The sequence below is a fragment of the Saccostrea cucullata genome, unplaced genomic scaffold (assembly GCF_032062105.1).
Source record: "Saccostrea cucullata isolate Sc308-1 unplaced genomic scaffold, CSIRO_AGI_Scuc_v1 ctg303, whole genome shotgun sequence".
In the NCBI taxonomy this organism is placed as follows: Eukaryota; Metazoa; Mollusca; class Bivalvia; order Ostreida; family Ostreidae; genus Saccostrea; species Saccostrea cuccullata.
Window position 1 is genome coordinate 292,625 of NW_026928671.1, and position 15,870 is coordinate 308,494.

Below are 15,870 nucleotides of genomic sequence, written 5' to 3' on the forward strand. Positions count from 1 at the left end.
TTGAAGGTCAAAATGAGCAGCTGGTTTTTCAGGAAATTAACCAATGAAATCTTAAAAATTCATTTTTCAGTACAAAGCTTCATTGATTCAGTTCAACCGGTTATTTTTTGACTGTGTCTAATATGGTTAAATACAGTGAAAAATATACAAATCTCTGCAAGTTTTAATTTACCCACTGTATCCCAGTATACATGTAAACATAATTTGATTTTGGTAAAAAAAAAATTTAAGTAAAGATTAAAAAAAAAACATTGAAATATATCAACAAAAAAGCAACTGCATATAAGTTGTTACCATTTTATATATGTATTGTTTAACAGTATTTATTTGATAAATACTAAATGGCACAAAGTTGCCCCTTGATTTAGTATTGGAACAATTAAATTATACATATCTACTAAATATGAGAAGGAATTTCATTAATTATGCATCAAGTACAATGTGTCTAAAAATAAAACACTAAAATATTTTTCATCTCACATTTCCCACCTGAAGATTCAGTGAAGACAACACAGCTCTATTCACTAGGAGGATTAAATATGGCAGGGTTTACTGGAAATCCAGTCACTTTTTCTATGGCTTTATTTTTCTCCTCCTCAGACATTTCTTCATAATGAGAAAATTCCATATTTAAGGTGGATTGTCCGTGTGTGATTTTCCTGATGGTATTGGAATACTCCCTGAGCTCGGCCAGGGGGACGGTGGCCTGAATGACCTTGGTGTTGTCCTTGGGATTCTGGTAGACGTGTTCTATTTTGGCACGCCTACTGGCTAAATCATGAAGGACCACTGAGGAGAAGTCAGCCTCTGTGCTGATCTAATAATACAAAAACATAAGAAATACACTGTATGTCAATCATATGTTCACATAAGTAGAAGATTTAAAAAATATCATGCATTTGAACATTGGTATTTCAAACTTAATTGTATATGTGAAGTGATTTGGAAGTTCTACTCTTTTTTTTGTATCATAAATTCAGTATCTTGAATCTTAAATACAAGTATTTCAAAGTCTTTTTCTCTGTCCCATGAATTTCATGATAGAGGATTGAGTGCATATTTCAAACAATAATATGTTCAGTTCATTTGACTATAATTTAATTTTGGATTGGTTATGCAAATTATTTTGTATAAGTGGACACATTACGACCAGCTTAATCATCTTATCCTGCAATCCCCTCATTTGTTTTTGTGAATCCATGGAAAATTCCAGATTTAATAAATGTACCTTTAACTTCAAACAGTTACTCGATCTTACCTCATGTAAACAGACATCATGGCTGCTAGTATGTATCAGTTATTAGTCTAAGGTTGTATTATTGCGCAGTAAATTTGAACTCATAAAAAGCAGCACAATTTTATATCCAAAGTTGTTTTATTTATTTTAAAATTAAATTCACAGGAATAGATGATTGAGTGCATATTTCAAACAATAATATGTTCAGTTTGTTGATCCTACCTCTAGCTTCATTATGGGTTCCATCAGATGGAGTATGGCTTTCTTCAAGGCGTTATGGAGACACATGGATGCTGCCGCTGACGCCACATTAGGAGTGGTATCCCAGGACAACTCCACACTGTGGAGAATGACTTCTACGTTTATCACAGGAAAATTCAATATTGGACCTATGTAGAAGGGAAGAAAATAAAATTTTTAAAGAAAAAATTAAACAATGCATGTTTCTTTCCAATCAGCACTTCCTTAGATTTAAAAAAAATAATAATCTTGAACCTTGCTCTGAAAGAAAGGAAAAATAAATAAATCATTTAAACATCTTTATTTCTTGAGTATTTATTGTATACATATCTACAAAACAATAATCCACTTGGAGTGTATATGCTAAATGCTTATCTACTAACTAGCAAATGCAAACTTTAAAATCTGTGCATAAACAATCTCCACAAAAATTTCTGTAAATTAAGTTTCATACAAATACAAAGCTATAAAGATTAGTTTGACTCAGTAAACCCCTACCATAAGACAGAGCAGTTTTAATTCCATTCTCCATCGCAGACTTGTACTCCTTCCTAAATCTTGCAGATGTTATAAATGTCTTCTCATGAGTTTGTGGTCTATACGATATGACCTTCTTCCCAGTCTGTTGTTCACTAGGCTGTACTGTCATGGCTACAGTCACATGCTGTTTCTTCCCTCCGATTACACTATCCAGGGTCTCTGTGTGTGTGACTGGGTCATCGATGGTCTCCTTATAGGCGATCTGTAGCGGACCCATGTATACGTCTATCTTGTATTCTGATAGCAATCTGTGTTTAACAACCTCTAAATGCAATTCTCCCATTCCAGACAGAATGGTTTGTCCTGTCTCTTGGTTTACTTCTACCTACAAATTACACACAAAAAAAAATAGCCAAAATTTTAGCCTAATTCCAAAATTATTATTCTGAGGTATACCGTCCATATAAAAATTATCTGAAAAAGACTAAAATACTAAATCATACATTGTATCCTTAGATGCTTTGAGTAATGTGATATTCTTATCTTTGAAAGCTCCAAATTATAAAATGTACTCTTAAAAAATATTTCTCAGAAGCCAAAATGTGAATAATTGACAAAAAGGCACTTTTACAGAAGAGTATTTCTAGAACCTAGTGGTATAGAGTCACATTAAAAAAACTACAAGATCTGAAGTCATGATCACGTAAATCACTAAGAAAATATGACTGGGACTTCCAAATAATTTGGACATATCTATGGTATTCAAGATTTCAGTGTTTGAGATACCAAAGTTCAATTGTATCATTTTACCTTGAGACTTGGGTCCTCTCTTTGAAGACATTCCAAGGCCACATCAAGGTCTTTCTGATACGCCATTGATGGTGGCTCCACTGAGCAGAAGAAGACAGGAGAGGGCACCTGTAGACCCGCCAGCACCACCTCGTTGTTCAGGTCATCATCATGGCTGTCATCGTGTGATTCCTCCTCATCTTCATGGTGCCTGTGTTCCCTTAGAATGGGTTTTATTTTAGCGAATCCTTCTTTGGAAGTTATAGTGTCACCAGTTCTGGTCTTAATTCAAGAGAAAATATATACTTTTTTCAAGAAACTTTGTCAAAATTAATAAAAATTCTTGAATTAAATGATAAGGGCATTATAATACAAGAATTTTTCTTTCATCAAGAAATTTCATGGCTGAATCCCCTGCATTGTATTTTTATTGTGTCTGTTACTATTTTCAATAAAAAAATCTTACCTCTTTGAGACCAGACACACATACAATATCCCCAGGGTGGGCTGCTGATATGTTGTGATACTCATTGGCCAAAATCCTAGACAGTGTCTTCACTTTCTCATGACAATTTCTATTTATGTTGTGTACATCGCTCTTTTGATGCAAACTTCCTGAGTAAATCCTAAAGAAGGTCTGCGGGATTTTTTGCTGGTTATGGATAGTTTTAAATGCAAATGCACAAAGTTCTGATCCATAATACTGCAAAAATGGAAATTCTCTATCATTTGGACAGGGTAGATAGTGATAGATGGCATCCATTAACGGTTGAACACCTTTGTTTTTTAAGGAGGACCCACACATAACGGGAGTAAGCTGTCTCTGAATGGTGGCAGTCCTTAGAGCCTTTCTCACCAATTCTGGTTTAATTTTGTCTATATCTGATTCTAAAAGAACCTCATCTGCAATTTTTTCATCTGTGTCACTTAATCGACCAATAAGATTTGTCCTTTCCTTTACTGCATACTCCCAAAACTTACCATCTTCTTTCTCTGTTAAGGGTATAACTGAAAACTTTCTCCCATCTGTAGATTTTGTCAGGTCCCATTCATATTTCACCATATCAACTATGTCCACTAGTCCTCTGAATTTTTGTAAGTCTTCACCATAAGGAAAATTGATAAGAAATGGATCAATGTGTAATTTCTGTCTAATGGATTCTAAGCAGAGCTCCACACTGACCCCCATTTTGTCCAGTTTGTTGAGGTAAATGATAGAGGGGATATTGTGTTTTGTAGCTTGTCTCCACACGGTGACAGTCTGGGCTTCAACACCTACCATAAACAGAAATTTACAGTCCCTTGAGAATTCTTAAGAAATTAAGCATTCTTATGTCGTAAAGATGAGTGGAAAAGCATTCTTGATTTAATTTTGATATTTTTTTTCCATATTTTTCAAAAACCTATTGGCTGACAAGTGAGAATATTAAACAAATTGTGGGAGAAGAGTAATAAGAAAATCAGTGGTCAACTTCTTTTCAACCCTAAAAATATATTTATGTGCCTATGTACTCTTAAAATATGTTGACTGTTACATTACCAGCAGAGGCATCCAAAATGGTGACAGCTCCATCTAGTACTCTAAGTGATCTCTCCACCTCTATTGTAAAGTCCACATGTCCTGTGTATAAACCAGAAAAAAGACAACACTCATTACAATATGTGTAGCTAACAGTATAGACTGGCAATTCTCCTGTCATCCAACATTTTGATATTAGTCATGAGAAGTATAAAAATTCGAAATCTTGAGTACAATGTACCGTATATACTCGTCTATAAGTCGTTTTTTTGGGAGTTAATCTCTGGTCTAACACTCTTTGTCCGGCTTATAGGCGAGGTATTAAAAGTATGGTTTTATATGAGGTCAGTCCATCTGATGTACAAGCTTATTAAATGCAACCGACTTATAGGCGGACCGACTTATAGGCGAGTATATAAGGTACTATTCCAATGCATAACCATTTAATACCAAAATGAAAGAAATACTGAAGGTAAATAGATGTAGATTTGTGGCAGTGTCAAATACATGGCTTACAAATATCTTGGGCTAAATGGTTAACTTTTTAGCTCATTCTGTATAGCATTGGACTGACATATGCCAGAGGCCCTGAATCTCCAGCAGAGGCACATAAAATGTTCTGTTACAGATCCATGGTCATGCATGGACAGTTGTATCCTCATATTTAATGTTCAGTCACTTGAATTAAAACAGCTAGGACTAATTTTGAAAGTGCAAAATTGTTTGTTTTTGATACTTTTATTATTTTGTTTGAGATCTGACCTGGTGTGTCAATGAGATTGACCCTGTGTTTTTTCCACTGATACGTTACAGCTGCTGAAGAGATTGTTATTCCTCTGTTTCTCTCCTCCTCCAAATAATCTGTGACTGTGTCCCCATGATCTACGTCACCTATAGAAAATTGAAAGTTAAAAGCATTTAAACATCAAAATGAAATCTAAATGAAGAACGGTCCATTTTTTATGTTTTTTTTTAAAAAAAAAAAAGATCCTTTATCTGTTTATTTCCATTGCTTAATTTTTTCCCCTTTATTTGACTTTTGCTTTTTGGGTGTTTTTGAAATGGGATTAATGTTTATGAGTATGGACTCTACCATCGTTGCAAACCACGGGTTTTGAGTCCGCAAGCTTCCTTGATAGAGAGAATCGACGTGAATCACCCGTGGGTTACCGACGATGGGACTCTACTCCAAAAAATCCTTTTTATCTCCAGAGATCAAGATGAACTTATGCTATACACTGTACCCTCAGCAATACCTCTGGCATCATTGCTGGCACTCTGGTTAAAGTTTTCGGAGCAAGTTCATTCCTAAGAAACTTTATGCCCCATCATGACCAAACGTGCATGAATATGTATCAAATTAAGGGTGTACACCATAAATATAAATGTTTCCACTAGATATGAATTTGAATCTTGGGACTTTTGTAACAAGGTTGATGCTTTGTAAATGAAAATGACCAAAGTATCCAATCCTTGTAACCCCCCCCCCCCCCCTTTTTAATGGTTTTCATTCGGAACACTTTGGTATAAAATCTTTCTGAATAAACAATAGAAAATGCTTAATATTTATGTAAAATTTGGATTAATATGAACAGTTTACCTAAGTGCTTTGTAAACCCAGAGTAGTACAGCATCCGTTCGGTCGTCGTCGTTTTGCCGGCGTCGATGTGGGCAATGATTCCGATATTTCGCAGGTCCCGAATATCTTCTACCTTACCAGCGTTTGGACCATGAGTAGACTGTGTTGCTAGGTATCTACAAGCAATGCATCTTCGCAGAGAACGGTTAAAATACAGTCTAAGCAATGACATACTGACTTTGCTCTTCGACAATGTGTTGAACTTGCATAGGAACTGAGTCACGGTCACTAAATTATGAACCAACATGATCAGACTAAACAAATCCGGTTGACGCGGGGGGGGGGGTCGACCATTTAATTTTGGAAATAAATAAACTGTTCTCAAAAATACTGAAAATAAATGATTTGTCCTCATCTGTCAATGACAGAAATAGTGCTACCCCCTCCTTTAAAAAACAGTCCTTTTTAGCTCACCTGAGGGCTTTTTCTGAATACATTTTGTCCGGCGTCTGTCTTTCTGTATCTCCGTCTGTAGACTAATTTTTTTCATTTTCGACAGGACCACTAGGCCAATTTTAACCAAAATTGCCACAAAGTATCCTTGATTTGCTTATCAGACTTTCTTCTGAGAAGAAGAAAATAAACAATATGTCCTTGATTATCTTGAAAATAATCTGTCCTAATCCCTGTTGAGATTCTTCTAGGCTAGATATTTGGACTGACGGCGTCAGTCCAAATATCTAGCCTAGCAGAATCTCAACAGGGATTAAATCTGTCCCTGACAGCGGGCATGAAAAATAAATAATTTGACTATAATGCGCCTTTAGTCCGAAATACCACGTGTATATCCGACTTTAGTGATGTTCTGAATTGAATTTACCAATTAAGACTAAGGGGGTTGGGGTGCTCCCCTTTTGACTCTGGCATGCCCTCCGTAATCCAAGATTCAGTGGCATAAAGTTTTGCACCTGCCCGTTTATATGTTTCTTTGCAAAAGTTAATCTTGTTCATAACATTTGATTGGTTGGATATATATGGGTTTCGTATACCACGGGCATTCCTTGTGACAAGACCATTCTTTGGATACTAAATATTGATCTCTTGACCTCGACCTTGGAGTTTGACCCACATTTTGCAAAATGTTATCAAACTTTAACCATGGTCATAACTTTTTTGAGCGATTAATTAACTTATGCATGGAAACCTAATTTTGGAAAACTCAAGGAACAGAGACATTGACAGATATTCTTCGTGGACTGTAAAGATATTGTGCATAGGGCATTCATACGCAACACGTTAATTTCTTGTGATAAGAACTTTCCTTGGGTACCAAACATATTCGACCTTATATCCTAGACCTTGTAGCTTGTCCAAATTTTAATAAAAACTTTAATAATGGCCACACGTTTCGTATTAATAGTGTATTCCTTGCGACAAGATCTTCCTTTATATACCAATATTTTTGATCTTGACTTTCGAGTTTGACCCAATTTGAAAAGAAAAACTTAATCCTTGACCATTTCTTATGAAAAGTTGATTAAGCGCTTTCGCATTTCACAGGTCTTTTCCTTGTGACAAAACCTACCAACAACTTTGGCGTATTGAATGTGACCTGCTTTTGATAAACTTTAATGTTGCCCATCTTTTGAAGGATTGATGCTAGCGTTTTAATATCTCTCTCTCATATTTCTTGTGATACGACTTTTCTTTTATTACTAAATTTGAGAAACTTTAACCTTTGATACGAGTTGCCATTGCACTCTTCATTTTTAATACATGTAGTATTAATTTAAAATGCAATATTCTTAAAGCTTACTCTAGTCTTTTTGCACAATTAAAAGAAAGTAAAGGTATGTACAATCCTTTTTGAAAATTATATGACACTAAGTGCTGCATCAATAAATGAGAAACAGAAGATTGCACTTGATATTTTATTGAAAAGAAACTGACATCAAGTACAGAGATAAAGGAGGTTCTAAACTGTACATATTTAATACAGTCCTCAGTAAATAATAACATCTTTGTCTTTTAAAAAAATCAAGGCCTTTAAGAATAAAAGCAATACAAGGCATTGGAAAAAGAGACATGTATGAGATAAAAACCTAATGATAACTCAAAACAAAGATGATGCTACTGCCCATTCTGCTGCTGATGAAAAGAATAATTAAAGGAGGAAAATAACTTATGGAAAAATAAATTGGCAATGAAGAAAAAAAGAGTTACGGTAAGAAAATAAAATGTACAAAGTTTACAATCACATTTTTTTTCATTCTTTTTTTTGATTTATCTTTTATTTTTTTCTTCTTTTTGTACTTTTTTATTCTAAAAAAAAATAAAATAATGATGATAATGATAAAAAAATGATAGTGTCAATGATGATAAAAAAAAGAAGTAAAATGGGGGGGGGGGGGGAAAAAAACTGAGAAATAAAAAAAAAAAGTAGAATCACACAATTTTTTCATTCTTTTTCTGATTTATCTTATTATTTTTTTGTTTCTGTTTTTGTAATTTTTTTCTAAATAAAAACAAAACAAAATGAGGCTGACACTAATAAAAAAGTGGTGCAAATGGGGAAAAAATAAAATAAAATAGGAAAATTGAGAAATTAAATAAAAATATAAGTAGAATCACATATTTTTTCATTATTTTTTGATTTATCTTGTATTTTTTTCTTACTTTTTGTAGTTTTTTTCTCTCTAAAATAAACACAAAACAAAATAATGATAAGAAAAATGAGGAAACTAATGATGAAAAAAAAAAGTAAAATAGGCAAATAAAATGAGATTCGAAATAAAAGTATATCAGTAGAATCACATATTTTTTCATTATTTTTTTGATTTATCTTTTAATTTTTTTTTTTACTTTTTTGTATTTTTTTTTACCTAAACCAAAAAACAAAAAACAAAAAACAAAAAACAAAAACAAAACAACCCAATGATGATGCTGATAATGAAAACATGTTTTGTGCTAATTATGATAAAAGAAGAGTTTAAATGAGCAAAATAAATTAAGAAATTAAATTAAATTATCTTAAAAGTTAAAGTGATGAAAGAATGATAATAATTATGGTCATAATGCTGAAACTGAAAATTTAAGAACAAAATAAGTCATGAAAATAAAAAAGTGTCTGCAGATACATCATCATCTTATCTTACAAAAAGAAAAAAAAAAGAAAAAAATAATAATATGAGCAGGTACATCAGCTATGATAGTTACAAAAAATTGAGATGCAAAGACAAACAAAAAAATTAAAAAATCAAAGACTGAAAGCAAAAAAAAAAAAAAAAATGTATCTAGTAATGCTTTGCAAATTGTCGCTCAAATCTTCGGGAGGCCTCATCATCTACGTATGTGTTGAATGGCTTGGCTTTGGCACGGGATTCCAAAACATCAACAGTCTTCTTTCTACCCTGGACTGGCTTTCCATCCTCGAGGAGACCATGAAAAGGACACCAGCTCTGATTGGGGTTCACAGGAGGGAGCTGAACTCTTCTAGAGGGCACTTGCTGACCCCTTGGAACAGAAACCCCTCGTACAGGTCCATACCCTGGGACGTAGCCTACAACATTCTTTTTAGGCCTGCTAGATACAGTTCCATCTGCATTGTAAACAACATAAGAAGGATCAATGTTTCTCTTCTTCACATCAGCTTGTCTGCTGTTCATTGGCACCTTTACTGCTCCATAACCAGGAACGTAGCCAACTGTTGTTTTCTTTCTGGGATTGGGTTTAGCAAAGTATTGTCCATTTTCATATTGAGGAATGTCCTCCTGACCAGTATTTCTCCTGGTGGCTTGATTGTAGTCAAGACCCATTGTTCCATGTCCATACTCTCTGTGCATGTCTCTAGCCATGGGGCGGGTGTTCTCGTACTGAGAATAGGTGTAACCACTTTGCTTCAAAGCAGCAATTTGTTGGGGATTAACATACTCAATATCTACATCTGTTCTGGCTGAATTTGGGTTTGCTCTGCCGCTCATCTGTCCATTGTTTCCATAGTACATGTCTTGGTATATATCTTGGACTTCTCTTGGGGTCAGAATGTTAAGAAAGGGTATCTTCTCAGTGAAATCCCCATCATCTCCATTAAGTCTGTCGCTACGTCTGTTGGCAGCAGTGCCAGATGCCACTGCTTCTTCATCCTGGGTTCCCTGATAGCGGGCTTCAGCTTTCTTGCTGTTAAAAACTCTGGGGTCTGGTAAACGGATTTCCTCATCATCAGACTCAAAATCATCTTCATAGTAGCAGTCAGCAACATTGACCTTGTTATCAGGTTGTTTTGATTTTTTGCCTTCCATTTTTCTTGTGTTGCTGTCAGTGATATTCTTTTGGATCTTTCCTCGAGATGGTTCTGATCCTTGATTTTTGACATTCATCTTGCTTTCTGCCTTCTTTTTACGTTCTTTTATTTTGGCCTCATAAGCTTTCCTCCTCTCTAGGGCAGTTAGCTTGACCTCAACATCCTTTTCATTTGCCTTTGCCACAGTTGGTTTAGCTTTCTTTTTCGCCTCTTTGCCTGTCTTCACAGCCATCTTCCCTCCTTTATTGGCCACTTTTAAAGTGTCTTTGCACATTCCTTTGTCTCTACCATCTTCCTGTTCTTTGACATTTTTTTCAGTTGTTTCATCATCTTGTCTGCCATGTTTATCGTTTTTAAGTTTATGCATGGAAGTTCCAGTAGGTATTTGTTTAAATTTGTTGAATGATTGACTCTTGGTTGGAGACTCTGATGGACCTGGCTTAGGTATATTTCTCATTGCATCTTTGGTGTTTATCATCTTTTCCTGCACAGTTACCTCTTGACCTGAGAGAACCTCCATTCCAATCACTGGGGATGAATGTGGTGTAGAGGAGCAGCCACTTGGCTCATAGTCTCCTGGTGGAATAACGTCACTGTATGAAGCTCCAGAGCTGCTGTTGTCCATTATTGAAACTCGACTTGCAAGAGATCTTGGACGATTATCTGAGTAGTATGAGGTATAAGGTGCTTGACTCCTATGAGAAATGCTTCTGCCATTATCCTCTAAAGTGAAAGCTAGCTCGGAATCAGCAGAGGGGATAGATAGACTACTCTGTCCACTTACTGGCGTAGCACTGTTTTTGATATATCCCGAAATCACGCTGGCAGTTCTTGGTGTTGATGCAGATTCTGTGTGCATGCTTGCACGAGAACTCACAACACTGCTGCCTCCTGCTGGGCTCATTCTCTCTTGGTGCTTAGATTTAGCTGGATGCTTGTTTTCCAAAAGCGAACTCCCCGATTTGCTGCTAGAACTCTTTGTTCTAGATTTTGGTCCGACAAGATGGCTTGAGATGTTTCCGCCATTTCCTCGTCTGTTTGAAACATCACTGCATTCGCTCTCGATCTTGGACCTCATCTGACGGGACCTAGGTGTATGGCTTTCTGGTGTGAAACGTCCCATTCCTACTTGACGGAGAGCTCGGAGAGATGGTCCAAGTCCAGGATCATCGGGATTAGGAAAATTAATCGAACACCCTGACTCAAAGAAGTCCGGATTGTAGTTTCCTTTGGTTGGAGATTTCATCGTAATTTTACGCTGAATTTTACCTCCAGTTATCTAAATGAGAAATAAAAAATATTGAAAGCATGTATTAAATATCGTATGGTAAAACTAAAAATATGTATTATGAATAATGACAATGAAACTTTACGGTTAAAATATTTACATTTCAAAGACGCTAACTTTTAAAGGTTTTTATAAATATTCAAACTTTTTATTTTGATAATAAACACGTAAACTAGATATCTGTTATATTATGTTATTTAGGCGAAAACACATTCGAAACACAGAATGGGAGCTAGTACTTTTCATGACAATGCAATGCTACAGCATAATGGTGAAAATATAAATTGTAAAACTTCAACTTACCAAATATGTCCAGTATGGGATATGCTAAGACACACCCCAAAATAATCGCAATGACGTCTTCTTTAGTTGATGGCTCCTCAGAATGGATAAATGGAACAATTCCAATATCCGTGTTGTTTATCACAATCTAAACCCCACTAAAATCCGTAATTTTGGTGGAAAATGCTACTGATCAACCAGCAGCTCCACAACAATGTCGCAGAATGATTGTGACGAAACAATAACAGGCCATTGTGACGTCATGAAAAAGGCCGCAAATTATGACGTTATCACAAAGTTAAGATGTATGAATTTATCTAAATCTATTTATAGCGGCAAATTACCCCCTTCCAAATCTGTGCATAGTCATGTAGGTCCGCATTTTCAAATATTTTTATAAAATGAAAAAAAATCATTCTTTGAATTTTTTCATAAAATAGAAAAATAAAGAAAGTATGTGATTATATTTCACTGATATAAATTCTCTACTTAAAAAAAAGATTGGACATCTATCTTTTCCGTTGTTATTCCAAACTTTTGTAATCTTGAAAAAGAACGATATAAGCAAGTAAAAAAAAAAACACTACAAGTATGAGTGATACAAGCATTCCACCTATAACACACACCCACAACCCAGGGCATTAAACGGAATGTGGACCAAACAGTTAGTCCATCAGAAGTGGCGGATCACGTTGGTGCCCCCGCGCCATTGCGGCGCAGAAACTCTCTTGACGATCTAACTTCTGTTAAAAAAGATACTAGTAGTATGTCACCAATGATCTTGACACATCAAGGCAAAACATTTAATATCATGGAACTAGTTCAAGCTACTATCAACAGTGCCGGGTTCGTCCAAACAGCTGCACCATCTTTTATTCCGGCCTTATTACCACAACTAGGAACAATTATAGCTCAGTCTATACAACCAATGACTGCAAAAATCGACACTGTCATTGAAAGATTTAACAACAATAAAAACAGACCTCTGTCAAAAAATAGAAACACAAAATGCTATGATTCAAAACCTTAACTCAGAAAATCAGACACTAAGCAGGCACGTAGCATCGATTTTGAAAGTTGGGGGGGGGGGGGGGGGGGGGGGGCAGCCACAGAAATTTTTTTTACTTACCTGAAAAAGTTGACAAGCAAAAAAAAAAAAAAAAAAAAAAGATAGAGAGAAATTGCCCAAGGTCGAAAATCCTATTTCGTGGGGGGGGGGGGGGGCTATTTTCACTACCAATTCCTTTCAATATCCATTTTTCAAACTTAAAATACTATATTTCCTTCATATCACTTTCCTTTAATATAAAGTGGGGGGGGGGGGGGAGGCAACCAGCCTTTCAATGATCATTTTCAATAGTAAAAGTATTGTTGCTACGTCCCTGCTAAGAGCAGAGGTTAATACTTTGACCGCAAAAGTAGAAACACTAGAACTCGGGCTAGAGGAATTGGAACAATACGGGAGAAAGAATTCTCTTAGATTCCATGGAGTTCCAATGAATGTCGCTGAAGTCAACAAAACTGACGAACTTGTGGTGGGAATATGTAATGACAAGCTGAAATTAATTCCCCCATCACCTGTAATGACATAAGTAGGTCCCACATAATAGGAACCATTCGGAATGGGAAAGCCCAAATCATTTGTAGATTCAATAATTGGAAAATTAAAAACAGAATTTACAGGGCGAAATCAGAAAAAAAGAACCAAGAGGAAAGCAAAATATTCATTTCAGAGGACCTTACGCGTTCCAGGCAACAAATTATCCAAGCTTTAGCCAAGGCCCGTTATTATAAAAGAATAGACTCATACTGGACAAATGATGGTAGAATATTTGTTAAGGAAACTGACCAGTCACCAAAGCTTTTGATAAAACATTACAGAGATGTATTGCGTTTCCTTCCTGAAGTTAACCATGACAGTGACGACGAGGTTTGACTCATTAAATAGTCAGTTTTTTTTATATTTACCCCATCTATGATTATAGCTCCTATCAACTGACATATATTAACATTGTTTGTATGATTGTATAAAAATTGTGTAATCCTTTATTTCATATGAGCATGTACATTTACCCTACCCTTTTCTAAAACCTTTACATACCCAATGCATTGCTATGGGTTTCTACTAATTGTTCACTTACCACTCATTCTCCAACTATTCTTCACGTTCACTCTTTTTGTTTCTTACTAGCCCACTTGGTCTATTCTTTCACTTCATCGTTGCACTATAGCCCCCTTTTACGCTTTGTTTACTCAACCGTTACGCTTTATGAATGAAGTCAACATTCCTGTCTGCCGTCGCTGCACGAGAATTAGCTGTCTTAACTTTTTTAGATTTGGCGTCTTAGATCATGGGTAATGATCTAATGACATATCGTGCGGCGATTGGAAATTATTACTCTGTGTGTCACAAGATAACCATACGGAGAAAAAGATTTTTTATTTTAAAATACGGCAAACTAATAAGAAGAGTATTGTTTTTCCTCTACACGATTTGATCACGAGAAATATACTAAATATCCAATATATTCTTCTCCTCATGACTTTGCTCCTGTTATGTAATGATACTGAGGAAAATCCTGGTCCTGAGCTAAACGTAAATGGTTTATCAATTTTTCATATGAACTGTACGACACAAATTAGACAAGACAGCGAACTACTTTGAATTGAACGATATTTTATGTTTTACAGAGACCCATTTGAATGAACTAGTAAATACAGAGAATTTAACAATCGAAAGTTACAATTCTCCATTTAGATTAGATAGAACTAGTCATGGCGGTAGAATTCTTATTTATATAAGAGAAGGCTTAGGCCAAAATAAAAAATACCTTCGTTTCCCCTAACGCGACCGAACCAATTAAATCGCACCGACTGAAAAGATTTTTTAAATAAGAATTTTTATTGTTAACTAAGTTTCATGAAATACAATTTCATCAAAATCAGTTTTTAGCAGAACGACCGACATTGTTCTACTGTGATTTGTTTAAGAAAATGGCGCCAAGATCACCCCTACTAATGTGTTCGGAACTTTTTATTTGTCGGTGTTCTGCATATTATAAAACCCGATGAGTTCAGAGTAGCTCTGACATTGGCTCTGGCGAGAGCTAGCGAGACTTCAGCGAGATAGAGTAAATTATTCACGGAACTGTGGCTAGGAAGTGACTAGCACGTGGAGACATGGTAAACAGAAAAGTTATGTTGTGTTTTAGTTTTCACCACCCTATAATATCATTCTGTAGAAATGTACTTCAATCGATCTTTCTTGAATTCATTCAAGTTTAAATTATTTTAAAGTTTTTTCTATGATACAATTTTCTGCTGTCATGAATTAGAATTTCGTTTTAGACAAATATTTTGCATGGGAACCGGGACTATATTTTTTGGCGTCAGATTAGCAAATGGGGCACCAATGTGACTTTAACTGACAAATCAGATGAATGAGAATTGCATTATGGGTTACTATACGAATACTACAGGAATTTTACGCTTGATAAATTCCTTTATTGTACTGTATGTGAATACAATTGCCAGGTGGATTCCCTTGCCAACACACGTGATCACGAGTATACATGTATAGTTATGTAAAAAATGTTTTGTCCATTTAAACGCATAGGAGAAGCTGCTCGTTTTCCTTATCCTTGAATTGCTGGTGTTCTGAACTTGACACGAACTACGTATACGTTTTATTAAGCATATTTTTCTCTATAGTTATTAACAAATTAAAAACGCCAGTGATATTATTAATAGTTTCTAATGTTTCATAGGAACATTTTTTTTTACTTTGCACTCCATTGATATGATCATAGATTGACCTGAACCACGTGTTCGAAGTAACATGTAAACATGTATTTGGCGTTGCTCGTGGTAAGATCCTCTGTGCGCATTAATAGCAATAGCCATATAAGGCAAACAAAGGTTTGTCAGTGTAAATGATATTATATATTTTTTACAAGCATCTCGGTCGCTAGTGAGCTGTAATTTTTGCAGTTAAGTATATAAGATGTATTAATTGCTATTTACCACCCCCACCCCCACCCCCATTAAGCCATCCATTTCTGTTGAAAATCATGAAAGTCTTTCAGAAAGGTGTGCAAACACACATTTTTCACAGGACATGTTTCAGAAGAAACAGACTATAGCAATTTCCTGTTTA

At 35.3% G+C, this 15,870-nt stretch overlaps 2 protein-coding genes across 2 annotated transcripts; both read right to left on the bottom strand.

The window, feature by feature from the left end:
- Positions 1-309: 309 nt before the first annotated feature.
- Positions 310-6,132, bottom strand: LOC134278380 (ribosome-releasing factor 2, mitochondrial-like). Its single transcript, XM_062760702.1, has 8 exons — positions 5,866-6,132; positions 5,028-5,156; positions 4,287-4,367; positions 3,213-4,021; positions 2,768-3,028; positions 1,976-2,342; positions 1,460-1,626; positions 310-817 (listed from the first exon to the last, which is right to left on the bottom strand). Exons 1-8 carry the CDS (start codon positions 6,074-6,076, stop codon positions 518-520), a joined length of 2,325 nt encoding a protein of 774 aa, XP_062616686.1. The 5' UTR covers positions 6,077-6,132; the 3' UTR covers positions 310-517.
- A 3,005-nt stretch (positions 6,133-9,137) lies between these two features.
- Positions 9,138-11,390, bottom strand: LOC134278358 (uncharacterized). Its single transcript, XM_062760681.1, has one exon. The coding sequence runs from the start codon at positions 11,388-11,390 to the stop codon at positions 9,138-9,140; it is 2,253 nt and encodes a 750-aa protein (XP_062616665.1).
- Between the last annotated feature and the right edge of the window lie 4,480 nt (positions 11,391-15,870).